The sequence below is a fragment of the Chiroxiphia lanceolata genome, chromosome 9 (assembly GCF_009829145.1).
Source record: "Chiroxiphia lanceolata isolate bChiLan1 chromosome 9, bChiLan1.pri, whole genome shotgun sequence".
In the NCBI taxonomy this organism is placed as follows: domain Eukaryota; kingdom Metazoa; phylum Chordata; class Aves; order Passeriformes; family Pipridae; genus Chiroxiphia; species Chiroxiphia lanceolata.
The window spans coordinates 27,405,744-27,433,078 of record NC_045645.1 but is presented as its reverse complement, the minus strand read 5'-3'; the positions used below and the strand labels follow the sequence as shown (position 1 = coordinate 27,433,078).

The following is a 27,335-nucleotide window of genomic DNA, read 5'->3' as shown; positions in this document are numbered from 1 at the left end:
TGTATGGGCTGTAGTTGTGGTGGCTGTGTGTGGGACTGGAGCACCCGAGCCTCGCCAGCCCCTGCTCCGCCGCCTTTCTCGCTGTGGTGTTGCTGTGAGCACATTTCTGTGCTGCTGGGTGGTGTCTCCTGCTGAGCCCGGCTGGCGCTGCACCAGCTGCGCCTCCCCTGCCAAACTTCCAGCGATGCCTGCGAAATTAAATCAGCACTGGAGCATTGTTTTACATTAGGAGCGTGTGAACGCAGGAAAATAAATTTAAATTAATGTATTATATGCGATAGCACGTGGGCAGATAGATAGAGATCTATTGATTTTATAGATGCGTAGCACAGACAAACTATTGATGTTATGGATGCAGAGCATCCAACCCATTTATTGATGGGAGATTTTTAAAAGGAGGTGTATTGTTTAGGACCGAATAGTGTCATAATATGTAGTATAACAGGACTGTATACTACTACTATGTATATATAAAATTAATACTGCATAATAAGGCTATAATTCTTAATCATAATGCTATAATTCCAAATTCAGGGCAGCCAAGTTCCTCTGACAGTGGTGTGTGTTGTCACAGGACCCGTTGCCCCAGTCTCTGCTCCCGCGCAGCCAGAGCCAACTATTTTCAATATAAATTGGAAATACGTGTATTAAAAACGCCAATTCCCTTGTTTTCCCCCTCGTTTCCCGCGATCCTCCCCCTTCAGCCGAGGAGCGGGACCGGCCCGGCCGCTCCGGGGTTAACGGCGCTGCCGCCCCATTGGCGGGCGCCCCCCCCGCCGCTCCCATTGGAGCCACCTGGCCGCGTCCCCCCGGCCGGCGGCTGATTGGCGGGCGGGCGGCGCGCGGCGGGCGGGGCGGGCGCCCATTGGCCGTGGGGCGGGCGCGCGGCGCTGGGCGGCACCATGTCGTGGTGCGGGCGGGGGCCGGCGGCGGCGGCTGGGCCATGGCGGGCGGGCGGCGGGCGCGGTGAGTGTGGCGGGGGCGGCGGGGCCTGAGGGGCGGGAGCGGGCGGGGACGGGCCCCGGGGCCGCGGCGGGCCGGGCACGGGGGGCGGCGGGGCCGCACGCCCCTGGCGGCGGGAGCGAAGGGGGAGACTGCGCCCCGAGGGGCCCCGGCGCGGCCCCTGAGGGCCCTGCGGCCGGACCGGCGGGTGTGGAGTCACAGGATCAGCGAGGTCGGAAAACTGTGCCGACATCGTCCAGCCCGACCCGTGACCGACCCCCACCTTGTCCGTCGGACCGTGGCACTGAGTGCCACGTCCAGTCTTTCCTTAAACACCTCCGGGGACGGCGACTCCGCCGCCTCTCTGGGCAGCCCCTTCCAGTGTCTGACCAGTGGAGAGATTCTTACTGATGTCCAACCTGAACCTCCCCTGGACAGGTTGAGGCTCTGTCCTCTTGTCCTGCCCCTTGTTCCCTGGGAGCAGAGCCCCCCTGGCTCCCCCCTCCTCTCAGGGGGTTGCAGAGCCAGAAGGTCCCCCCGAGCCTCCTTTTCTCCAGGCTGAGCCTCCTTTTCTCCAGGCTGAGCCTCCTTTTCTCCAGGCTGAGCCCCCCCAGCTCCCTCAGCCGCTCCTGCTGCTCCAGCCCCTTCCCAGCTCCGTCCCCTCCTCTGGACCCGCTCCAGCCCCTCGGTGCTCTCCCTGGCAGGTTCGGGTCAGCTCACGGGCACCCCCGGCTCTGCCCGAGCTCCGCGGGGGCCGCACGGACGCGGCTCTGGCAGGTTTGAATTTTGGTCCGCGCCCCTGCAGCTCGTTCCTCTTCTGGATGCTCGCTTTGAGCCAGGGACAGAGCCAGGCACAGCTGTGAAGCCTCTCGGAGCATCTCCTCTGCGCCGTGGGCTCTCACCGAGTGCCACTCGCTGCTTGGCAAACGTCATTGTCCCGTGGTGAAAACTGAGATGTGTGTTGTTCGTAGAAATGCTGACTGTAGTTGTCAAAGCTGTGGGTTTAACCCTTTTTAAAGGGCATCTCTCCTTGGGTCCGTTCTGGATACAGGTGTGCATGAGCACTGCAGCTGTTTGGTTTGTGCTCACTGAGGCCCTGGTCCCCTAAGCCCGTGGTGCTTTAGGGGCTGAGCAAACTGTAAAATACAGATTCCAGTCTTGCAGCGAATAGATCCCACCTGGTACTTATTGCAGAACAAACATTAATGCTGTGTCTTGTTTTGATTTGAAAGTGACTCCCTGCACCCCTCGTGTCCTTAAGTCTGACCTACATAGTCACAACAGGATTCGGCTCCGTTTGTGATACAAAGTCTCAGGAGGGTGAGGTGGATTTTGTTTCCTCGCACAAAGTTGTCAGCTCAGTTCTGACACCAGGATCTCTGCCCTCTGGTTCATTGTCTGCTGCCTCTCCTCGGGAGTGGGGAAATCAATTGGCATTATCCTATAACAGCTCCTTGCTGCTGGATGTCAGATGGGTGCACAGACCCTGGGTAAATTTTTGGTGCCCATATTATCTAGCAGCTGAATCAATATAAGCATGTTGAGTGGAGAAAGAAAACTGCAGAATTTTCTCACTGCTTTGGCTTCATCTCCAAGGGGAACAAGGCCCCCTAAAACATTCCCAGCTCGTTTTATTGACCTGCGATGGTCGGGTGGAGCATCAGTAACTGGGATGGGGATAAAGGGAGGGTTGTTCCAGCTGTTTTCTGACCAGGTCCCAGCACCCTCTGTGTCAGTACCCTTGCCTCCTGCCTGTGTCCTGTGCCATTCCACTTTGCAGTGCATCCAATCCCTCCCTCCCTGCCCGGCATTCCTAGCTCCCTGCCCATTCCAGCTGTGCGCACACTGGTTGCCCAGATGGCCGAGGGGAACAGGCAACTGTTGAGCCAATGCCACAGCCCTTCCTGCAGCGTTCCCCAGCTGCCAGCTCCCAGTAAACACATAAACCCCGTCTTCAAAACATCTACTGTCCTCTCAGATGTGCTTGGAATTAACCAGTGGATCTAAGTGAAAAGTGTGATTATATAAACTTTGTTTCCATAGGAAACTGTGCTTGATGGAAAGTGGAGAATTAATGCAGCCTGGTTTCCCCAAGGAGTTGTTTGCTACATCCTACCCTAACAGCTCTTGCCTGACTCCCACCAGCCTTGGGGCCTGGGAGCTTCTGCCTCCCTAGAGCTGCTCCCAGGTGCTTCCCATATCCCAGTCTGCCCTGTCCTTATTTGTGCAGCCAGATGAGTCAGGTGTTCCTGTTTGCTGAGTGACCAGCATCTGCAAAAGATTAAGGATATTTACCCAATTGTCCTTGGCTTCTCCAGGCTTCTGTCCTCTCTCTGGCCTGTGGTTTTTTGTAAAGCTCATGGAAGTCTGCCTCTGACAAATTTGGCAGAAATGCAGGTACTGGATTCTGGAGTTCCTGAGGGATATAACGGGGCGAGGTGGGCAGATGGATGGGCAAAATGATTTTGTCTCTCTCCAAAGCTGTGTGAGAACGGATCAGGCAGTTGCTGATTGTTACAGCTGCAGGCAGAGATAATGCAGTGGTTAAAATGCTTGTGGCCTTTCATATTTCTCTGTATTGTGTCTCCCAACCGGGGGTGTAGCTGTGTGTGCGGGAAGTTTGAGCACAGACTGTCATGGAGATTTTGCCTGTAGATAAAATGAGGGTTTTAACAGGAAAAGAGGAGGAGAAGTAGCAGACAAGTAAATATGTGGGAAGCCTTGAGCACTAGATGACTAAACTCGTACACAAGGCAGGCAGCACGCAGAGAGTGGAAGTGACAGAATGAGTCTGAGAAATCCAGGGAAAGGGCTGTGGGAGCCTGCCTGTGGAAGCAGGAATAACAAGGCTTGCACAGAGAGGGGAGGCATGAGCTGCCAGGGAACTGGCCAGGGAGGGGAGGATAGGAAGGAAGATTGATCTAGTGAGACTGAAGTACATTTTGGGAAGAGGAAAATGTCACTACTGTTATGCACTGTTTCTTCAAGGGGCTTTCCAGGATTTACTGGAGAACTTTTAAAGGCCTTTTGATGGGCAATCCCAAAAGGTAGAGTGTATATAAGAAAAAAGGCATGCATTAAACAGGAATTAAGAGTGTACTTCACCATATCTATTTCAGATCAGTGTCTGTTTGAACTACGATATTCTGTGTACTTGTGCTGCCAAACTGAATGTTTGCCTGCCCTCAGACTTGATTTGTCACCTGGAGCATAGCAAAATCCTTGCAAATTGTACGTGCAGTTTTGGAGATAGCAGCTTTCTGGCTTTAAGATATAAAAATAAAACTGTGATATGTGGCATTGATCTTATGACTCCAATAAAAAAAATGTTTTCTGAGATTTGTCTGCTAACTTTGTGGGCCTGCTTGTAGTAGCTGTGATTTTTGTAAGAGGCAAGTTTCATGCTGTTTTTTGAACTGGGTGTCAAGTGGTGTGATGTTGGTATTTAATGCCAGTAGACATGCTTTAATTCAGGTGTTTGTGTGACCCCACCATGATACTGAAGAGAGGCTGTTATTTGGATATTGAGCTGGAAGACTCGTTACTTGCTGAGAATACAGACCTGGTTGTGATGAGAGATAAAACTGATTGGGAAGTAGCCCTAAGAGGTGAAAACCAAGAAGCATTTCTTATGCAAACCTGCCAGTTGACTACAGCATTAAAAAGCTGGTAGGTTTGTGTATTTCTGGCTGTTTTCTTTTCCAGGTTGATCCAGGAGCATGGTAAAATGGTAGAGAGGGAAGTGAGTTTTTTCTGTACTTCTCTAACAGGGAGATAAAGTTTGGGTGGTAGACCAGCGAAGCTCTTTGAATTATGTCTTCTGTGTAGTAGTGGTAGCTGGAGATAATGCTAAGCAGAAACTCAAGGAAAAAAAAAACACTTTTAGGGTTACCTGACCTTGGTAAGAGATCAGCGGCTGATCCCAAGAGCAGAAGGAAATGTGTGTTCTGGGACTGGATTATTCTTCTGTCATTGTATCGTGTCAGCTTGGGTTGGACACTTAAATTGTACTTGGCTTCTGAAAACTGTTTGGGTTTTTTCTTTTTGTGATGCCTTCAGGTTCAGAGAGCATCTACTGTCACTTGTGCATCCCATATTCTCGTGACTCCTACGTAAAAGTAAGTGGCTTCTCCTTCCCTTTGCCCCTTTTTGTCAAGCCTGAAGACCCTTCCCTTATGCTCTCACCCCCTGCAGTTTGTGGAACTGTTTCCTTTTTGTGTCTCCTCCTGAGATCATCCCTGGGTTTACTTTTGTCGTTGTCCAAGACCCTTTTGCCCTTCATTCCGCAGAGTTCTGCTCACAGCTCACGCTTTTTTTTCCTTTGTTAAAATTTTGGGGGGTTGTTGTTACTTCATTTATTTCTGTGGCCACCTTTCCCGTCTCTGTCCTCATTCCAGGACCAACTTTACGCTTCTGGAGCTCTCATAATCTTTTCCAATTCAGGTCTTTTCCAAAGACTTGTCCTTTTCAAAATACCATCTTCCAAAACTGCATAAATATTTTCTTACACCTCCTCAACGCTGTCACTCTTGGCATCTTCAATTTAAGACAGTAAAGCTCAAGTTCTTGCTGTCTTGATAAACTTGTACATAAAAGGATTCAATTCCTGGCTTGCAGAGTGAGTGTAACATTGGCACCCAAGGAGTGAAGTGCAGGCTGTGCAGGTAGCCTGGGAAGTGGATTGCATGGCAGCCTCAGGGGTGTTTTGGGGTTTGTTGGAGGAAAGCAGCCAATGACTCATGTCCTCAGATAGCAGCACAAAGTCAGAGCCAACTCACCAGCAAATAGTTAAATATTTAATTTATTTTTGTTTTGTAAATGCTGTTTACCTCACTGGAGGTTTTCAGCCAAAATTAGTTTCAAAGCTGTCACAAAAGATAAACTAAGTAAGTGACCTTTAATTTAAGTGACTGTAGTTATATTCCCCCCCTCACCCCTCCCAAGAAGAATATCCCTAGAGAAACTCAGCATTCTGGAAAATCAGTCTAGGAAAGTGAGTGCCCAGCTTGAGCTCCAAAGGTGTGGAACATTGCTGCCCTGTGCTTTGGCCAGCACTGGGCTGGGAGGCTTTCTTAAAATGTATGTGTACCTATACACATCTCTCATAACTGTTCTGAAATGAACTGTGTTTTTCTGCCTAGCTCCTTACAAGCTCTAATGGGTTTTAAAGATGAATGGAAGCAGATCTTGATAACAGCAGTGTTCAAAATGATTTAGAACTACTGGTTTTAAAGAAGTGAATTATGTGGTTACAATGAGAGGGAACAGTTACAGCCGGATCTGCTTTGCTTTCCTGCTTAAATTTAAGAATAATATTGTTGTTTAGGGATCTCCTGCTGGCTGAGTCTGTATCTGCAGGAATGAGGGCTTTTGGGTCAGGTTCATCTTTCTTGTCTGTGCTTCTCATTCTCGTGCTCGCAGTGGTGATATTCAGGTTGCTGAGCTGTTTGGAAAAGTACAGCCAAAACAGAAGTAGATAATGTTTTAATTTCCATATAAACACGTGATTTGTTGCCTTTCACTATGAGCACAAGCACTATTTTCCAATAGATTAAAATCAATATTACACAGTTAACAGGGGCCCACAGCCCCAGTTTGAAACATCCCTGAGGCTTCTTCTTCCCCACACTCTGCCCTTCCTTGGGTCTCTATGTTGGTGTGAGTGGTTGCTGTCAACATTAAAGCAATAATTCACGTGTCAGTTTTAACTAATTATTGGGGTGTCTTGCTCACGATCAGGAGTTGGACTTGATAATCCTGATGAGTCCCTTCCAACTCAGCAGATTCTGTGATTAGGAGACTTTTACTTTCTCTCCTGCTCCAGCAGACAGGTTCTATAGGAAGTATTTAAGGGGCAAAATGTGTAAGTTGGAAAGGACCAAACTGAACTGAGCTGTCACCTGAGGCAGGATGATGATGGCAAAACAGTGTGGGTGGTGAACTGGGCTAAAAGCCCTGGCTCTGCTTCATCAGAGTGTGCCACCTGTAACTTGGATAGTGCTCAGCTTATTCACTGTGCAGAGAAAAGGGCTTTTAAAAACAGGAATATCTGACGTTTTGTCACTTTGAATTTCCTTGTCCCTCTTGGTGGCTGTTTGAAGTGGTTTAGCTGGTTATTCTTTGTTGGGCTGGCCAGGGCCATAGCATGTGCTCTGCAGCTGGGTCTGTGAAGGGTGACACGGGTGCACAGGGAGGTGGGAGAGCCACGGGGCTGGCTGGGTCTGCTATGGACCTGTAATGTAAATTTGCTGAAGGTGCTGTGGAGTCATCTGTGGGTTGGCCCATCCTTTTATACAAACACACTCAGCCTGTGCCAAGGCTGATTCTGCACTGATGGCTGTGACCTGTGTGTGCCTCGTCAGGCGTAGCCTGGCTGTCCTGTGATCGCTGCTGGTAAATGAACTTCAGCCTGTGCAGGTCGTTTTTCCAGTGACATGATTAATAATGGCTGGTTTATACTCTTATTGTTAAATCTCATGAGAAGGCTTTTCTGTATCAGCCCTTCCCAGCTCAGGGGGCCGTGCAGGGTTTGCATGATTAGCATGGCTTGTGCAAAGAGAAATCCCTGCTGGCTCCCAGTGCTCCTCAGAGATGTGCCTGAGTGTCCCTTTCCATTTGGGTTTTGACTACCTTCAGCCAATATTAGAAAAGTAACTTCTGTCCTCATCATTGAAATACAGTTGGTGGTGCCTTCTGTGATCCTTATTTGCTAACTTTGCCTTGGCCAAGGCCTGGTTGAGGGGGGAGGCATGTCATGCAGCCCACTGTAAATATAGAAACACAGATGGAGCTTTAACTGTTGCAGGTGAGGTTGCTGAGAACTAATGCTGAGGCAGTATTAGTGGTGTGGGACTTTCTTCTTGTTAATTTGGGGTTGAGATTGCAGACACTTTGTATATTTTCTGTGGTTGTGGGTTTTACAGTTGACTGCACAAGGTACTTAGTCAACCACAAGGAAGTGGAGATGTCATCCCTTGCCCCACTCCTTTTTGTCTTTTTTTTTTTTTTAAGAATGGAAAAGAATCTGAGTAAATTACAGTGACAGCAAATGAAAGGCAGTAAACCAATAAGTCTCTTCTACTCTTATGTACCTTTAGGAAAGTAGGCTGTGCAGCTTTTCTCGCTGGCTGTCAGCTGTCTTAAAATCTACCTGAGAGCTTTTCTGGAGGGACAGGTCTTTAGGTGACCTGTGATCATGGGATCTCATACTAGTGGAAGAGTGTGTGTGAAATTAGAAACTACAGCTCTCTGCAAAATCTTGCCCATGGTAGCTGCAGCTGCCATGATTTCAGCTGCTCAGAGATGCCATCCAACAATTTTCCCTTCCATGCAGATCGTGGAAAGGGTGCAGGAATGCAGTAAACTCATGTGTTTTATTAGAAATGTTTGGGCTTTAGGATACAAGTGTCCATAAACTTAGTTCTGAGTTTGGTGGAACGTGCAGCATTGTAAGTTTGTTTTCTGCTTATTTTTAGGGGCACCAGGAGATGCTTCAGTGGCGAGACCTCTTTGACAATGCAAGTTAGGAATGAAATCCATTAACTAACATCCCCTTCCTCACCCTGATCTCCAACAGACTTCCTGGAACGCTGGGAAGAAAAGGGTCAGGGGAGAAGGGTGGAAGGGCACCATGAAGCTGAAGCAGCGGGTTGTGCTGTTGGCCATCCTCCTCGTCATCTTCATCTTCACCAAGGTGTTCCTCATCGACAACCTGGACACCTCGGCTGCCAACCGGGAGGACCAGCGCGCCTTCCAGCGCATGATGGCCGGGCTGCACGTGGAGCTGGACCCGCGGCTGGAGCACACGCTCCAGTCCCCCTGGGAGATCGCGGCCCAGTGGGTGGTGCCCCGGGAGGTGTATCCCGAGGAGACCCCCGAGCTGGGGGCTGTCATGCACGCCATGACCACAAAGAGAATCATCAAAGCCGACGTGGGATACAAAGGGACGCAGCTGAAAGCTTTGCTAATACTTGAAGGAGGGCAGAAGGTTGTCTTCAAACCCAAGAGGTGAGTATTGCCTTCAATGACTGCATTAATAGCTGCTTTGTTTATGTCTGTGTTTTCTTTTCTCCACGTTGTCGCATTAATGTTTAAGTTACAAATTTTCCCCTAAATGGAAAGGCCATCCTGTTATTTGAGAGACAGACAGGAGGGAGCCTTGCTGGTGCTCTGGTAACAGTAGGTTGCTGTGCCAGCTGTCTCTCAGGCTGCACAGTCTTGATTCTCAAAACTACCTGTCTTTAGGTTAAAAGAATAATCACTGTGTTCAGTCCTGGAGGAATGTTGGTTACACATGATGTTTCTGAGTCTTTCTGACTCTGGAAGTGCAGGTTGTGGCAATGTGGAGACAAGCCTTGCCTACTCTGAGTAAGGGTCATGTCAGACTGCCAGGAGAGAGTGCAGTTCAAGAACAGGGAAGGAATTCAAGTTGACAGCGGTCTTAAAACTAGATCTGGGTGTCTGGTGTCACTGCATGAAGGCTGTAAAAATGGCTTGGGTAGGTCAGAGTTTCCTGTCTGCCAGTGCTGAGTACTGGAGGAGCAATGTGTGGGTAGTGAGATTTTCTTGGTATGGCCTTTGTTTACAGTGATCCACAGGGAAATCTGACATGAGTGAACGCTCATGAAGAGTCTTGTGCGTGGCTGTAAAGCTTTTTGAACTGTTTGGCTTTGGGGAAAAGGACAAGAAAGAAAGATGTTAAGAAGTAAGGGAGGTGTGTTTTAGGGGAGTGCACTGCAAATGGGAAGTGTTGTCACCACAGTCAGGACATCTCTCCCCAAAGGATTTTGGGTTGAGCAAGCATTAAGGTTTTCTGTCCTGTTAATGAGGGAGTCCAGAGGAGGCCATGGAGGTGCTCCGAGGGCTGGAGCACCTCTGCTTTGGAGACAGGCTGGGAGAGCTGGGGGTGTTCAGCCTGGAGAAGAGAAGGCTCCAGGGAGACCTTAAAGCCCCTTCCAGTGCCTAAGGAGGCTCTAGGAGAGCTCTGGAGAGGGACTTGGGACAAGGGTATGGAATGATAGGACAAGGGGGAATGGCTTCACACTGACAGAGGGCAGGTTTAGATGGAATATTTGGAAGAAATTCTTCCCCTTCAGGGTGGGGAGGCCCTGGCACAGGTTGCCCAGAGAAGCTGTGGCTGCCCCATCCCTGCAAGTGTGCAAGGCCAGGTTGGACAGGACTTGGAGCAACCTGGTCTAGTGGAAGTTGTCCCTGCCCATGGCAGGGGTTGGAATGAGATGACCTTGAAGGTCCTCTCCATCCCAAACTGTGATTAGAGAATGAGAACACAAATCTACCCTGCACTTGAGTTCCCAGTCCTGTTTCTGTATAGCCAGTTCCTGCTCTGGCTGGAGCTTCCCCGTGGGCCCAGGCTGTGTTCCAGCAGCGTGAGCCTTTCACACTGAAGTCTTGGTGGTGTGACAGACAGCGTGTCCCATAAATGCACCCACAAGACACAGCATTTCCATAGTGCTGTCTGTGTGGGTGAGAGCTGTAAAGTGTTTCACTGAGCAGTACATTCCCATAATGCCATGTCTGTGCAGGTGGGCACAGTGACTGTGCTCCATCAAGGGCACGTGCAGCTGGGAATGTTTATAGGAACACTGGGCAGTATGGCCCTGGCCATACAGGCAGACTGAGGTTCTGTTTGTGACTGCTGAACAGCCAGGCTTGTGGGCAGAGTACTTTTGTGCCACTGCAAGAGAGTCTATTTAACTGGCTTTGAACATGAAAGCACTGCCAAAATTACTGCTGAAAACAGTTAAACAGTTCCTGGGAAAGTTACTGGTTGGGGACGATGGAATTTCCTTGTTGCTTTTGCCCTAGAAAGAACCAGTTGCCTACTGTGCATGGAAACAGGGCGTTTGGTTGGGTTTTACCAATAAATTTTAGCTCTTCAGCTTTCAAGAAGTAACCATGTTTCCAAGAGCCTGCTGTAGGTACACACCAGAGACCCGCCTTTGAGGACGTGTTCTGAGGGTTAACTGCCACATTTCAAAGCCTGACTTACTAATGATTAAGAGTTGCTACCATCACATCTGGTGGTATATGTGAAATAAGTTGCTCGTTTGGTGTAAGCTCCAGTTTGGCAGGAATCTGTCAGATCCTCCTCCCACAGCTCCCTGCCATCCTGCCCTGGTGAATTCTCTTTTGAGCTGCTTTGCAGACAAGCTGAAGCATTTGCTCAGACTGAGGAAATGAACTGTTGTCTCACCCACACCTTCCCTGAGCAGGGCTAAAACATCCAGGTAGAGCTCAGTGGCTTCTCCTGCACCGTTTTTGCTACTGCTTGATCCCAAAGTCTGTTGGAAATAATCCATTTTACACGATTTGATACATAGATGGAAATGACAAAATAGGCCTTGTCTTATTGGAAAATGTGTTGCATTTGACCCATTTGCTCAGTATTGATTGTGGTATTTCACACTCACCTGAAGCACGGTGCTAAAACAGTACCTAGGACTGATTCAGATGTGAGGAAGCTCAGAAATTGGTGTTTGCCTTGGCTAAGTAACATCTATTAAAAGATAAAAAAGGGAGCAAAAAGCCTGCCACTTCACCAAAACACACCGTTGTTGTGATGGGTGCCTGATTTCTGTTTCTTGCTGTTCCATGATGTCTTTCCTCCACCAGAATAAAGGCTCTGTTTATATCCAGTATTGTCCTCAGGTTCACTCTTGCTGATTTTCTGTCTACTGTAAGATTCCATTTGCCATCTCTTCCACAATATCAGATTGTATTTTCATGTTAATGTACAATCCATTCTAACCCCAAAATCATCTGTGGAATTGCTGATTTCCAGTATAAATAGTCCCCTGTTCTGTAGCTGGGTCTGTGCTCTTTGTTCTTAGATGTGATTTGGCATATGGTTGGATTAAAATTCATTGGTTGGAATAGGCACTGCTTCCCAAGCTTTGGAGATCACTGTACATCCCTGGCCTTTCCTCCTTGTTTACCACTTCAACAGTCCAAACACTTGAATCTCATGGATGGTTTTTCCCCCTCCCATTAGCAGTCATTTGGAAAGGGACGCAGAGACTCTATAACGTAGCACTGTTATTAAATTGTTGCTCTGAACAGCAAAATTGATGGAAGTTCTGCACAGAATCACTGTATTTGACTTGTTTCAATTACAGATATGCCAGGGATTATGTAGTGGAAGGAGAGCCCTACGCTGGCTACGACAGGCACAACGCAGAAGTGGCAGCCTTTCACTTGGATAGGTATGGAATTATTGGCTTACCTGGCTTTATTATCTTTGGAAAATGCTTCATTGGAGTTCCTTGAAGAATACACCTCAGATATGAGCTGTTTCTAACCTGCCAACATAGCACATTGAAGGCAAAAATAAAAATCAGCTGTTTGGTGACACTTCATTTCAAAGGTCTGTGCAAGATTCTAACATTTTAGATTTTTGTGAAAAATCTGGAAAGGAGAATGAGCACTAAAACCATTACAGTTAATATTACAGGGAAGAAAGAGCTTAACCAAGTGCTGTGGAAGAGTCTGGAATACCAAATGTATGTGCTGAGTTCACGTCCAGTACACTGAAAAGTGAAGCCTATTGTTCGATTAAATATTAATCGGTGCATCCTAGATGAAAACCAGCTATTCATATATAAATTGTATTCAAGGGTACCCAGGTGGTTTTGTGGTCCTGAGCTGGAGGTGCAATTACAGGAGAAAAACAAAGTACAGGATATACAAAGAATGGGACAGAAAATGCCAAACCCTGAATGCTGATAGTTGAAATGCTGTTAGAGATGCAGTTTCATCTGGAATAAATGAGTACAGTCTCGGTCTCCTTGTTACAGGAAGACTGTGTTGGCACTTTGGAGGTGAAGAGACTTAAAATCTGTACTGATCTGTGTAGTCCTTTAAGCACTTTTAAAATTCCATTACAAACACCCAGGTCATTTGTGGTCACACATGGGAGTGAAACCTGGGTCTTGTAACTACAAGTTTTGTGATTGTTCTTCCCACCTCTGTTCTTCCAGGCACTTTTCAGGCATTCACTTTCCTTCTGCCATTGTCTCTTCCCTTCTCCCTCCTCATGCCAAAGAAAACAACTCCTTGATTGGTTGCTTTCAAGTGTGGTTGAATTGGGCTTGAACACAACACTTCAATAGATAGTGGTTCCCACAAATTATAAATGATCCTTGCAGGTGACCAGCCCATGGGCCACATGGTTTTATTGCTTCGGCCTGTACACGAGACACATGGTGGGTATTTCTGGGGTGAGGTCTGAGTTCTGAGCATGGTGCATCCTGTGGTGCTGTGTGCTGGAAAGGCTTTAATAAAAGAGTGTCACTGATGGCTTATGAAGCAAGTTTAACATCCGGGCACTTAAGAAAAGTGAGTTCCCTTACTTTGCTTGGAGAAGAAAAGAGGTTTCTGCAGGGCTCCAACTTTATTCTTCGGTCTCAGTCATCTCTGACAGAGACTGTGGGTTTGTTTTGTTTCGATTTTGAACTGCTGCCTGTGTTGCAAACTCTCCTGTTGTATTTTTTCCTCCCGAATCAGAATCCTGGGGTTCCGACGGGCCCCGCTGGTGGTTGGCAGGTTTGTGAACCTCCGCACAGAGATCAAACCAGTGGCCACGGAGCAGCTCCTGGGCACCTTCATGACTGTGGGTGAGTGGATTCCATGGATGGTGCAGCCCAGTAAAGAAAAACGGGTTTAATGGGGGAAAAAGAGCCGTGGGAGCCTGACACAGCTATGGAACAGTTAACTCTGGTGCAGGAAGCTGGGAAGTCTCTGTCTTTGCCAAGGGAGAGCTTGTATAACCCTGTTTGGAGGGGGAGGAGGACTTGGTTTCCTCCAAGTAGTTTTCCCTCTGTATCTGCTCTGTGTTACAGATGGGAAGTTTTGGTTTTTTTGAGTAAGAATTTTCTCTCTGCTGTCAGAGGTGGTTAGAAAAATCTGTGATTAGACCTACATGGAAAAAAAATAGAATTGTATTTAACGTGAACAGGGTGGTGATTTGGGATAATTTGTAGAGCTGACACTTCAGTTGGTGTTAGATGCTGTTTGTGCCATCAGAGCCTGTGGAGCATTTAGAACCAAATGTGTCAGAACTTCCCTGTGTTATTTACAGCAATAGTGCTGTGAGGGCACGTAATGGGAATTACTAATGTGAACTCCTACCAGGTGGTCATTAAGCACCAAGAAATTACTTATGCTGCAGCCTTAACTCCTTCAGGCTTTCATAAAATATCCAATTACTACTCTTTTTTCGTTTGTTTTGTTTTCTAATCAGAAGACTCTAGAGATGATTGTTCATTAGAGCTGGTAAATATGTGCCTGTGTACATTCCTATTACAAGCACTGCTGGCAGTCTCACACTGCCAGTTACAAGGTGTAACTTAGAGATGAGAGGAGCTCAGCCTTCCCAAACTCTCCTTGCATTCAGATGGGGTGCCTGCCTCAGGCAGACTATACTTTTTTGAATTTCAGCCAAGATAACTAAGCTGTTTTCTAGCAGAAATGCTGACTTGAAAAGTTGGCTCCAGAAATTTTCATTGCCTTTCCTTAGTTTTCTTGGATTCGCTGTTGTGCAGTGCAGGACCCAAATAAATGGGTGGATTTGGGAAAAAAGGTTGTGATCTCTTGTCAGCCCAAATTTGATCAAGTTTCTGAGGTTCCGAAGAAAAGATAATTCATGCCTATTCAGTGCAGGGTTTGCTGGAGTTGCAGCTACGATCTCAAAGAATTCTGTCTCTTGCTGGACCTGCTGCAGGCCCTGGATGGAAAGTGAGACTTGCAGGGCTTTCCATACAGATAAGAGATCTGGTCTGCAAGCTCTTTGTAGTTAATAATAATTTCTAACATCCTCAAGTTGTCTGATGGGGTATTGGGAGCACAAGAGCCAGGTCTGGATGGAGGGCTCCCCTGGAGTGCTGGCTGAGGGGTGGGGCTGTGTAAGGGTGGAAAGTGAAAAACACATCTTTGGGTGAGCTGAGCCTGGTTTGGGAAGGATACTGGATGTAGAGCCACAGGAAACAAGAATAGAGAACAAGTGGAATCACAACAAAGGGAGACAGTTGAGAAATATTTTGGAGGAACATCTGTGAACATGGAACTGGATTTAACTTGGCAAGAGTCAAGCAAAGGCAGGTTAGAAGGGGGAAACAGAAAAGGTTAAACTAAACCTATTAATCCAGGTTGTGTGGATTACAGGACACATCAGCATTAGCAGACTAAAGGCTGCAGGGTTTTGTTGCTCCTCTCCTGTCAGAAGACACTGATGAAGCTTTGACAGATCTGCATTCCTGCATCATGTAAGAATGACAGCTTGTTTCTGTCTCCCCTGCTCAAGTAGCTGAGACGTGTGGCAGGTCTCAGGGCTCCAAATCCATTTGAGTTCTGCCGTGTTCTTTTTTAACTTGCCTCTTTTAGGTCAACTTTTTCAGAAAGGTGGCAAATCTGACACATGAAGTACGTGAAAAATGTGAAAAACAAGCAGTGTCAAGGTTGCCAAGTCAAGGTCCCAAGGATTAGGAAGGGATCACAAAATCTTGTTGGTGGTGCAGTGTATTAACTCTCGGTGTGATAAAGTCATTAGAAAATATAATTACTCTCTCCTTTGAATATTAATCCTTAATTGCTTGCAATGAATGAATATCTGTGTAATCTCTTGGAACCTCTCCCTCTCTGAGACAGGAAGCACGTGGTCAAGTGCAGTGAAATCCTGTTGCAGGGAAGGCTCTGCTGCAACAACATGCTCCTGAATTTCAGTTGGATTCCTCGGATTAAGTTCTGCTGTTTTGATACCTGTTTATTTTCGGTTTGAAGGCAATAACACCTGCTTCTATGGGAAGTGCTACTACTGTCGGGAGACAGAGCCAGCGTGTGCAGACGGGGACATCATGGAGGGGTCGGTGACCCTGTGGCTGCCGGACGTGTGGCCTCTCCAGAAACACCGGCACCCCTGGGGCAGGACCTACCGGGAAGGCAAACTTGCCAGGTAGGAGAACGTGGGAGGGGCACTCCAGGCTCTGAAAATCTTGGCTGTGGGCTAACCAAGACCCTTCTCTTGTGCCACTGGACATTCTGTTGACACTGTGGCCCTCTGAGATGTGGTAGCACCTGCTGTCACGGTCCTTGCAGTTTCTTCGGAGAGTTGTGGAGCTGGTTTAGCTTAAGTAGGTAGGCACTGGAAAGCTCCTTGCTTTGAATACCATTAATATTTGGTGACCAGGCTCAGCATCTAAAGAATCCTTAAAGAAGGACAAATGTGAGCTCTATCCATCTTGTACAATAGATGTGACACGTCTGAGTACGTGGCTTGGGGATGTTTTTTGCCATGACCAGAGCAAGTGGTTTTGAGCTTAGTAAATTTTTCCAAATCTTTGTCTTTAACAAGTGATTAGAAAGAGTTTTTTAGTCCTTGATCTAAAGTATCCATCGATTTCCAATGATGTGATTGTTCTCACAAAGAATTTCATCCGAAGGCTTCACTGAACTGTTTTAGAGTATTAAATGCGTGGATTGATTTTTAAGCAACAGATGTTTTCTCCTTTCCAGCAGGTCAAAATTAGCTGTGTTCAGTACATGGATATTGCAGTAATGAATGGGCTGAATTCTTGGAGGTGTTTCTCTATTGAGAGGCTATTTTTCATCGTAAGCTGCCTCCTTACACAGGGTTTTACCATGATTCCTGTGCTGATTTGATATTTGCTGTGTTGAAACTCGCTCTTGCCTCGTTCAGATGGGGTTACAAAGTTCTGGTGTTTGCACCTTGTCGTGCTGCACATTTCCCTTTGAGAACATCAGGAAAATTAGATGTTCTAGGTGTCATGCTCTCCTTTTTCTGTGCCTGGTAATTATGGAAAAATAAAAGCGTTAAGAATTTTTTCCTGCTCTAACTGCTTCTACTCTGTCCTGAGTTGACCTTTTGAACATAATTCATACAGTCACATTAGTGTAAGTAATGTTTAATGGAAGTGTAATAGATAAAATCCCTGACCTTCCAAGGCCTGTGCTAATACAATATAAATGATCAGAAATAAGTGTCAGAGAAAGGTCTGTCTTGAAAGATTCCGTGGAAGATGAGGAGAGAGAGAGAGAGAATAGTCTATCCAAAAAATTGTGGCAAGATTAAGTACTGCTCTAAAGTAAAATGAGAGAAAGAGAAACACTTGAGAGAGAGAGAGGGATGCAGCATAAGGAATTTATTCAGCACAAGAGGTAGGAGGATCTGAGACTGTTGCCTTGTGGATTTGTGCTGCAAGTTGAATGTGAGTTGGACCTTGATGCAAAAAAAGAGGGAACCAGACACAGCATTTGAGGACCTTGTTGTCAAAAACATTGAGAAGACACATTTTTGGCCTCTCTAGTTTGGATACCTGGAGGAAGGAATAAGGGAGGTCAGGCTCCAGACCACTAGAAGATGAGGTGGGGTATGTGGCAGTTCTAGTAATGAAATTCTGATCTTCCTCCTTTTATGAGTCTCTGCAATTGTGAGCATGTCAGCAAGGCTCTCCAGCTTGTTTCCTCCATTTCTGTTTCCAAGTCACAGATGGTTTAAGGCATTTCCAATTTCACTGCTGTTTTGTGAAGGATTGTTTCAGGCCTTACATGGAAGATGTTATAGATGTACTTGTTATTTAGGTTGACAGATGGAAAGGATATACCCCAGAGATTTGGCTGTTTAGGTGGTGGTGTTGAATAGCTTTGAAAGCTGTAAAGAAGAAAATGAGAAAATTTAAAATCCTAGCTTTGGAGAACTGAGACATGACATCCGTGTTACAACATTACTTGTAGAAGGAGAGGAGATGAGAGGGAAGCTTGAAATCTTGTCAGTGGAGAAAAAGGTGAGATGCTCTGGAAGGGAAGTGGGGAGGAAGGAGACAACTCTGAAGGAGAATGAACACAGGTGAAGCCCTTCTCAGGACAGAGAGGCTCTTTACTAACCATGATGAGATTATTTGCATTAGAGAGAAAAAATTAAGAAGGTCACTGGAAAGCCAGGCTGATGGAAGCAGGTCAAGGCACTGCAAACAGACACGGTGCTGAAGTCCTTCACTGGGAAGCTGAGGGAGGCAAGTCAATCTTGCCATGAGGCAGCCTGGGCACTGCTGAGTTGTGAGCACTGAGGAGGCAAACTCTGACCTTGTTTTCTGTAGGAAGATGTTGTGTGTCCTTGCACTGGAACTACAGCTTGCTCCACACGCTGGGATGTGAATGCAGGATTTACTCATGAGGATTAACTCATTTGCTAATGAAACACTGTTGTCTAGCTCTTCCTTCTTTGTATAGCATGGGCTGCTGTGCTTAGCTTTTCTTCCTGCGCTCCTCAGTGTCTGAAGGGCAGCTGTAACTCCCATTGGTGTGCAGGGATGGCTCACTGAAGGGCTGTTTGGTTTCTCTCTGGCCACAGGTGGGAGTACGACGAGAGCTACTGTGATGCTGTGAAGAAAACCTCCCCCTACGACTCGGGCCCTCGGCTCCTGGACATCATCGACACGGCCGTCTTCGACTATCTGATCGGGAATGCCGACCGGCACCACTACGAGAGCTTCCAGGATGATGAGGGAGCCAGCATGCTCATCCTGCTGGACAATGCCAAAAGGTGAGGGCCAGGGAATATTTTTTTTTTCATTAATATCTTCTGTGCTAAGCTTGCTTTCTTATCAGAAATTACTCACCAAATATTAGGGTCCTTCAAAGGCTGCGGTGCTGACTGGACAAGGGGGAATGGATTCAAACTGAGAGAGAGAGTTGGTGTAGATGAGAGATTAGGAAGCAATTTTTTCCCTGCGAGGATGGTGAGGTCCTGGCACAGGTTGCCCAGAGAAGCTGTGGCTGCCCCATCCCTGCAAGTGTCCAAGGCCAGGTTGGATGGGGCTTGGAGCAACCTGGCCTAGTGGAAGGTGTCCCTGCCCATGGCAGGCAAAAACTGTCTTTCTGTTATGCACTGACAATGTTCTAGGAGGAAGGAAGTTTAATGGATTAGTCATTGGAGTAAATATGGTGTTTGAAGGTCAAGTCCCTTCATTATAGTTTGTTCTTAGAACACTATGAAAACACTGCTGGTGTGGCTTTGCAGGCTCCCAGTAAATTATTTCCTTGAAAGCTTGAGTGAGGTTCTTTCAACTCCTTTGAATTAAGGGATAGGGGGCCAGTTTTTTCATGGAATCATGGTTGATCTCAAGTTGGAAGGATCAGTTGAGCTCAGCTCCTTGTTCCTCATAGGACTACCTAAAATTAAGAGCACATGACTAAGAGCAGATGCTTCTTGATGCCATGACCACTTCCCTGGGAGCTTATTCCAGTTTTAAAGCTGCTAATAACAGAATTATTTGGGCAGAGTAATGCCAGACCCCTAGAGCAACTTACCTCTATTAAGGGGAAAGTTCTGTGTTGAAAACAGTATTATGAGGAGGGTGAAAATAATACAAATATACAAAATACATATATAGAAAATAAAATGAGCTTGTGTTTAGATGAAGCTTGAAATACTCTGGAAGCCTTCTGGCAGACCTCCCTCAGAAAGTGTGGGCATGAAATGTTCAAGTGGATCACCTTGTTGGTGGAACTGTTGTTCTGATGGTGGCTGCTCTTTGGTTCCTTCCCTGTCCAGCAGTGTCAGAGAGTCAAAGCTCCCGTTCCCTGTCCCCAGAATCCAAATTATTCCTTACCCCTGCATGACAAGATGAGTTCCATTTCTAGACTCCTCTGGAATTCCTTTCTAAGGTGCCTTGGTCTCATACAGAACTGGGTATGCTGGTGCTCCTTCTGTTTACCTGGTACTGAATCAGCTGATGCTTTTGAGAGTTGTATCTGTGATTGGCCATGGCCTGTTTGTATTTTAATTTAAATTATTTGATCTCTTGGAGCATGAAATTGCCTACTATTGATTTCTTTGAATTCTTTACAGAGCTCTTGATGTTGAGAACAACATTAGGAGTTCATCTGGTTCACTTGGGTTTTAATTTTGCCTTTCAGCTTTGGAAACCCTGCCCTGGATGAAAGAAGCATCTTGGCTCCTCTTTATCAGTGCTGCATGTAAGTGAAATGCTGGGGTGCTGTTCACTTTATTTATGCAATTGGTGTCCTTAGGTTTACAATATAATTAGGTTTGAAGCCTTCTGGCAACCTGAAAATGTTTGCTTGGATACTCAGGGCTTTATTGTTTTTGAGATATTGTCTGTTTGATGTATTGTCACTGCCCAAGAAGCTGAGAAATACATTTTCATGAGGGCAGTACAGTGGGTGTTTGGCTGCAGAAAGTGGTCTCACCTCCAGGTCACTGGTTCAGATCTTTCCATAGTCAGTGTGACAGGTACTTTGCATCTGCAGCTGTCCCCATCCAGCTCCTGACAAATAAAAGTTCACATCCCACTCTGAGTTCTCCCTGACAGAAGCGAAGGACTCAACGTGTCTGGCAATTTAATCATTTCCAAAAATGATTTCTGAAGAAGACTGCAGCCCTGCTCAGAGGGCTCCTTTCAACCCAGGTTTGTAGTTTCTTTGCTGGATTTTGTTTCTGCTTTGGCCTTGTGAGCTGTGGTTTTGTTTGTTTTATTTTTAGAGGCTGTGACTTGATTTCTGTTCTGTGTCCACTCTCTCACCAGGCCGTTGCTGCTTCTCTGGAGCACCTCTGCTCTGGGGACAGGCTGGGAGAGCTGGGGGTGTTCAGCCTGGAGAAGAGAAGGTTCCAGGGAGACCTTAGAGCCCCTTCCAGTGCCTAAGGGGGCTCTAGGAGAGCTCTGGAGAGGGACTTGGGACAAGAGTATGGAATGATAGGACAAGGAGGAATGGCTTCACACTGACAGAGGGCAGGGTTAGATGGGATATTAGGGAGAAATTCTTCCCCTGTGAGGGTGGCGAGGCCTCAGGTTGCCCAGAGAAGCTGTGGCTGCCCCATCCCTGCAGGTGTTCAAGGCCAGGTTGGACAGGACTTGGAGCAGCCTGGTCTAGTGGAAGGTGTCCCTGCCCATGGCACAGGGTGATCTTGAAGGTCCTTTCCAGCCCAAACAATTCTAGGATTCTAGAAAAATTTCCTGGACAGAAAATACTGATGTATCCATTTCCTGATTCTGATACTTGAAGATAACATTAACTCCTTTAAGCCTTCCAAAAATTAAAAGTTGAGAGTTCCTTCAGCTTGTCCTTGAAAGGTTCTGTCTTCCACATTCCTCGAGGCCTGTTAAATCTGGGAACTTTTCAGAAAGCCTGAGCTCTCATCCTGCTTCCACTAAGCATTCCACTTAGATTCCACTAAGATTCCATGCACTCTGCAGTACACCTGGCCTGTGTTCTGCAAGGTTCTTTTAAAATCCATAGAGAGAACAGTTGATTTTCAAATTCTGTAGTTCCCCTCCATTAATTTTAAACAAATGTTTAATTTCCTGCTTTATTGAGGATCTTTTGCAGTCTCTGTCATTTAGATTCTCCCAAATGCAACCAGAAGAGAAGTTTATCTCTGGAAGAGACTTTGCAGTTTCCTGGATTTTAGGTACCCTTCCTTTCTGGCAGGCAAATGCTATATAAGAATTCATATGCATAATTGCTTTAACAATAGGTTTGGTACAGCACTTGCTTATACTGCTGGTTTTATTAGAGGCCACCAAAACCAAGAGTTTAGACCAATGGTGCTAAAACATAAGGATTTGGGGGAGAATCCCAAGAGACCTCACAGAACACAACAGTCAAGATGAGTTATGACAACAACACGAACAAGTTCAGTGGCCAGTGAAGCGGAAGAATCACTTCTGTGTTCACTTTCTTAGAGGTTCAATCAACAGCCTTTTGTCCTTTGTGATTAACTGTTGGTCAGTGATGCTCTTCCTGAGGCGACGTGAGTTTGTGTTTGAATTAACAACCAGATTGTTGATTTTCCTTTCTTTTCTTTCCCTTCCACACTGTGTCTGGGAGGCCCCGGGACTGAAGACAGTCCTTGCTCGCAGCGGGAAGTGTTCCTGTGCTCCATCAGTTATTGTCACAGGGGATTGATTCTTCTTCACCTTCCAAGTTTCGCTCGGATCCTGCGTTAACCTGCAGTTACACCTCCCTCAGGAGGCTGGCTTCGGTATTCCAGACGGGACCACAGCTGGGCAGTGGTATGATGGGTTTGTGTGTTTGTTCCTTTTGCAGCATCCGGGTTTCCACCTGGAACAGGCTGAATTACCTGAAGAACGGGGTGCTGAAGTCTGCCTTAAAAACGGCCATGTCGCATGACCCCATCTCCCCTGTGCTCTCCGACCCTCACCTGGACGCCCTGGACCAGCGGCTCCTCAGCATCCTGGCTACAGTGAAGCAGTGCACAGACCAGTTTGGGCCAGATGTGGTGCTGGTGGAAGACAGGATGACTCTGTCTCACTTGTAATTGTAGCGGAACACGGATGGAAATCCTTTTTTTAAAAAAACAAACAAACAAAAAAGCGATAGAAAAACAGCACAATCAGTTCAGAAGGGCTGTGGCCAAGATGGACTGACATGAACAGGAAGGCTCCCGAGCCAGAGGAATGGAGGTGACAGTGGCTTTTTCTGTGGGCTGGCAGCAGTGAGAGGTGGGAGCTGGGCCCTTGGATGGCTCAGCACCTGGAATGGCATCTTGGCCGTGGTGGCGTGTCCATTGCCGGCAGTGGGCACTGCACTGGGTGAAAATGGCTCTTGGTGTTGGTGGGAGTGCGTGGAATACAGACACTAATTTGTGAACTGAATCCAGAGGGGACAAATGGAGATGAACAGTACAGTCCTCTCCCCTTCTCTTCCCCCAGGATACTCTGGCGAGTTTGTCTGATTCAGGGTTGTACACAATCAGCTGTGAGCTGGTTGGGCATTTTACTGCTTCTCTAGAGAACGAGGAAAGGGTGAATAAAATAATTATTAGACTGAAGAGTTGTGCCACCCCCCCGGGGGTGGGATGTTCTTCCAAATGCCATGAGGGTGGGAGAGGGGACCTCTGCTGCTCACTTGGCTTTTCCTCGATAAAAGACTGGGAAAGGGGTTTGCCTCATATGTGATAATGCTTCAGTGTTTTGGCTGAAGTCCTATCAAAGATTTATCCACAGGGTTGGAGATTTAGGAGAGGACAGGGTGGTTATACAGCACTTGATAATTAAGGGGTTATCATAAGTTTCCATGTGTCCTGTCACTGTTTTTTAAGGAATCTGGCAAGGTCTGAGTGGAGAAAATATCCTTGCTGTCCTGTGTCCGTATTAAAACCCGAACTTCCATTCTGTTGTAGCTGAGGAGGAGGACAGGATCTGTCCTTGGAAGCAGGTTCTGCGTAGCAAGGTCATGCCGCTTACTGTGAGCCCTGTGGTATGTGGGGCCTCTGGGCATGTTGGGCTGAGGAAAGAGGTGTTTGCTGGGCTTCCCGAGTTACCAGAAGTAACCTGAAGAGTGGAGAGAGCCCTGAGCTGTGGTGGTTGTTCTCCATCTCATCTGAGAGAGCTTCCTGCTGCTCCGTGTGACCACAGCTCAGCGCTGCTGCTCTGTGCAACACCAGCTGCTCGGTCCCACCGTTCACCTGGTCTGGCTGTGGCTGAGCTCAGAAGTTGTGAGCCCTTCCAGAAAGTTTTCTGCCTTCCCAGCAACTGCCACTGCGATGTTCTGCCTGGGATGGTCATCCTGGGGTCCTCACTGATGGTTTTGCTGTAGGTAGGGAAGAGTTGGTGCAGGTTGGCTTTCCAGGGCAGGCTTGCAGCACTCGTCTTGTGCCAGTCCTGTCATCCTTCAGCACTTCAGCCTGTGCTGCCCATGAGCTTGTGGCCATAGAACCTGTCACCTTGGGATAAGAATCTGTGTCTCCAGAAGGAAAGCAGCTTTGTCGCTGTTTCCAAATTGAACAGCTTTGCGTCGGTGCTCAGTTCAGCCAAATGGTCCTTAATGTAAGGAGAGAGCTCCCTTCCCAAAGTGATTATGGATTACTGGATTTGTGAGCAAGGGCAGCAAAATGTCAGTTAAAGCCCTTTTCCTTGATTTGTCTGTCAGGATCTCTTTAGCTCTGCAGTGTGGTGGGCAAGGAGAGAGCTGTTTCCTGTTCTTGCACCCAGGCCACACCTGATCCAAGAACGTCAGGGAGAGAGTTTATCTGAAAAATTCAGGTTTATTTTGTTAAAGTCTTTTTCTTCCTTCATGAGCAGAGTATCTTGAAAGCAGAACGTAACTGTTTACCTGAGACTGAATTTTATGTTCTTCTGTCTCTCTTCTGGACTTGGACACATCACAGACCTGCCCCAGAGGTGATGGGATGGAGATATTTGACTCTGGAGTTATTTATTGGAGTTACTAGTCAGGAGGGTAATGCACAGCCAGCTCTGAGGACACTGGTGAGAAGCTTGTGCCTCTTTATCATTGTACTTGACAACAGAACACGCTGTGGAAGCTGTGGGTGGTGCCTTAGAGGTGCCCATGGGGCAGGAGCGAGTGCTGGCATCAGCTGTTCCCCAGGAAATTTCAGATGATTTACCCACAGGGGAGATGGTGAAGCACATGGTGGTGGCTTGTAGCATTTCTAAAAGCTTGTTCTTCTCTTTGAGCTTAATCGTGAGCTCTTAGTATTTTGGGAAGGATCTACCAAAATTTGAAGTTTTGATTTCTATGTGATCACTCTTGATATAATAATGGATTCAAAAATTGATTTAATAATGGATTCAGAAAAAGGTCTTTCTGTCTTTGAGATTAAATTGGTTGAGAATTTACGTATTGCTCTAAGTTGAAACTTTTGCTGTCAAATGGAACATGGGGATAAGTTTTTCCCCAGTATGAATGTCAAAGATTTAAAGCAGGGTATTGGTTTATTTTGGTTTACTTGTGAACAAAGGGCGTGAAGTCCGGCATCGTCAGTAGGAGGAAGCAAGAAATGGTTGGGTTTTTTGGGTTTGCTTTTTTCTTTGTGATATTGATGCTTCTGGTTGCTGTAAACACTCCTGGAGGTTGGTGTTCTGCAGCAGGAAAGAAGAATAAATTCCTCCCTTAGCCAAAATCAGGGAGATGTGATTTTGGCCTTGCGATAATTTCTGCCCTTTGGGCAGCTGTCGCTGTTTTGCTTGAATACAGAACCCTGAGAAATTTTAGATTGTAACCATTGGAAGGGAAATGAGGAGCAGCATCCAGGTGCCAACAGGGTCTGCTTGAATCTCTGACAAACAACATGGTTTGTGAGGCAGGTGCTGTGCTCTGTCAGTGAGGTTTTCATGACACCTTCTGATCCTTGTTCGCTGTGCACGCTGTCATCCGCTGGCCCCAGATGTTACACAGTGGCTGTGTTGTGGAGATTGGTGATACCAGAGCGCCTGAAGCACAGAAATCAAGAACTAATTAAAGAGAGAGCACCATCAGCCATCTGCTATTCACCTCCTCCCGCCTGAGTCAGCCGTGGGGTGGAGGAGACACTCGAGCCGGCTCCTCTTCCAGCAGCTGACGAACTGGAGTGTGTCTTGCCAAACAAACTTCAACTGAAAAATACTAATTTATTAAGAAGGTAATTTATTTGCTGCGGCAGCTGGAGCAAGATGCTGGAAACAGACACCCCTGTCGGAGCTGTCAGAGGATGCCCCTGGGAGCTGCTGCACAAATGGAGGTTGCTAATGAGCAAACAGAACGTTATCATGACTTTCTACTTGTATCCCCCGGGGTCAGATCCCACATAAAGCAACATTGTGTGAATAAAGATTTTAATAAAGCAGCACTGATGGATTGTTTAAGTCTTTCTCTCCCTCCCCTGTCTGTCTCTCTCTTGTTCCAACATGTGGGCTGAATGTTTAAAGTGTTTTGCTGCTGCTGTTTCCCAGTTATTCCTTCGCTCATGGTTGTCAATGGCCTTTATTCCAGTCGTGGATATCCAAGAACGGGGTCAAACATTCAGGTTGTTTGCAAGAGCCTTATTGGGAAGGGAAGAAGAGTGTCCCAAAGGGATACAGAAGAAAAACACACCTAGATTGGAGGGGTTTTCTGACAGTGCATCCCATGGCCCTGCATCTGCCAAGCATCTGGGCTGAGTCCTTGGCTGTATCCCAATAGCTTGGCTTCGTTACATGGAGCAAGAGATGGATATGGAGTTGGCAAGAGATGCTTGCAGAGTTGGCAGGTGTTCATGGTTGGTTTTCCTAAGCTTTTATTGAGACAGAGCAGGTAAACAGCCCCCAAAATCTGCTCCCACTGAGTGCAGAGGTTTACTCAGACTGTGTCAGAGCTTGTTTTCTCAGTACCCCACTAGTGAGTGGGAGGCAGGAGGTGATGCAGTTGTGGATGTCAGGGGTCTTTGACCCGCCCTGTAGCATCAACATGGTTGTGTGGAACCTGCTTTTCTTTAGAGTTTCTCCGTTGAAACTCTGGACTTCAGCATTGTTGAATTCTGCAAGAACTGTTTTTTGGGGTTTGTTTTGGGGGTTTTGTGGGGGAGGATGTTCTGGTGTTTTTTTTTTTTTGTTTGTTTCCTAGCATTGTGTGCTGGCAATAACTTTTCTTATCCTCCATCTCTGTTCTTGAGCTTTGCTCTGGGAATGGGACAGGATTTTTGCTTGTGTTTGAGCACTCCAACAGCTACAGATGCTTTTAAGGCTAAAATCGCCACTTCGGAGAGCTGTTGTTCCAAGCACTTTGTTGTGCTGTTATGTATTTTTAGAGTGGTTGGCCTTAGTAACAGGGTGAGAATTCCTTTAACTGAGGGGTTTCAAAGTGTTTCTGATTATGTAATGAATGTAATTTTACAGAAGAATGAACACAACACAAACAACTTTGAGCCAATGGAGAACAAAAGGGGGTTGAAAATAAGCACTTTCCCTGAACTTCTCAAATTCTTTCCCTACAAATTTTTTATTGAATCTAAAAATTAGAAATGAAAAGAAGTCTTTAGTTCAAGTATCCCAAATGTGGGACTGGTGACCTATTCTTTCTTTGTAGAGTCAAACTTTTTAAGAGACTGGGGATAGGACTTTATGGGGAAAAAAATGAAGGAGGGGAAAGGACTCCCCTCATATCCTTTATTCCAGATCTTCCTTTTATTTAGTGATCTGATCCACAGCTGTTATAATGAGCTCTGGAAAGAGAGTCTTCTCCTCCTGCCTTCTGTCAGAGTGCAGCTATGGATCTGCAGAAGGAATTGCTTTATGGAAAATGGGAAAAGATGGGTGCATGGCATTTCCCTGGGCAGTGGATACAGCCTGTATGTAAAATCCTGGATTGCAAGGTTCCCTCTGAGTGTTTGCCTGTCCTGAGCTGCACTGGGGGGTGGAATAAGCAAGACATAACCTCATTTTGGTGGTGCTGTTTTTCTTTGTAGGTGGCAGCTGTGCTGTTGTAAGAGCTGAGCTGACCCGAGAGGGTGGAGTTTTAACCAGGTGGTTGCTGCTCACCAGGACTGACTGACAAATAACCAGCCATGAAGTGACAAGCTCATCCTTCCATCATCTCTGGGGACATGCAGGTCCCTGCAGCTG

At 46.8% G+C, this 27,335-nt stretch overlaps 1 protein-coding gene across 3 annotated transcripts; it reads left to right on the top strand.

Annotated features, from left to right (window-relative positions):
- The first annotated feature begins 924 nt into the window (after positions 1-924).
- On the top strand, positions 925-27,308 carry FAM20B (FAM20B glycosaminoglycan xylosylkinase). Of its 3 annotated transcripts, XM_032696372.1 has the most exons (9): positions 952-966; positions 5,002-5,060; positions 8,418-8,949; positions 12,078-12,164; positions 13,465-13,574; positions 15,736-15,907; positions 18,323-18,514; positions 19,891-19,950; positions 22,042-25,582. In XM_032696372.1, exons 3-9 carry the CDS (start codon positions 8,573-8,575, stop codon positions 22,271-22,273), a joined length of 1,230 nt encoding a protein of 409 aa, XP_032552263.1. In that variant the 5' UTR covers positions 952-966; positions 5,002-5,060; positions 8,418-8,572; the 3' UTR covers positions 22,274-25,582. The 3 variants fall into 3 exon arrangements, with proteins under 3 accessions (XP_032552264.1, XP_032552263.1, XP_032552265.1); XM_032696373.1 differs by lacking the exon at positions 5,002-5,060 and having other exon boundaries at positions 925-966; XM_032696374.1 differs by lacking the exons at positions 952-966; positions 22,042-25,582 and adding an exon at positions 27,179-27,308.
- Positions 27,309-27,335: the final 27 nt, after the last annotated feature.

What these genes read in the sequence shown, in the direction of transcription:
- FAM20B (XM_032696373.1), top strand. Translation starts at nt 8,573, where the DNA reads ATGAAGCTGAAGCAGCGGGTTGTGCTGTTGGCCATCCTCCTCGTCATC. An exon ending in GCAGCCTTTCACTTGGATAG is followed by an intron (nt 12,165 to 13,464) that starts GTATGGAATTAT and finishes CTCCCGAATCAG; the next exon opens with AATCCTGGGGTTCCGACGGG. An exon ending in CGGGAAGGCAAACTTGCCAG is followed by an intron (nt 15,908 to 18,322) that starts GTAGGAGAACGT and finishes CTCTGGCCACAG; the next exon opens with GTGGGAGTACGACGAGAGCT.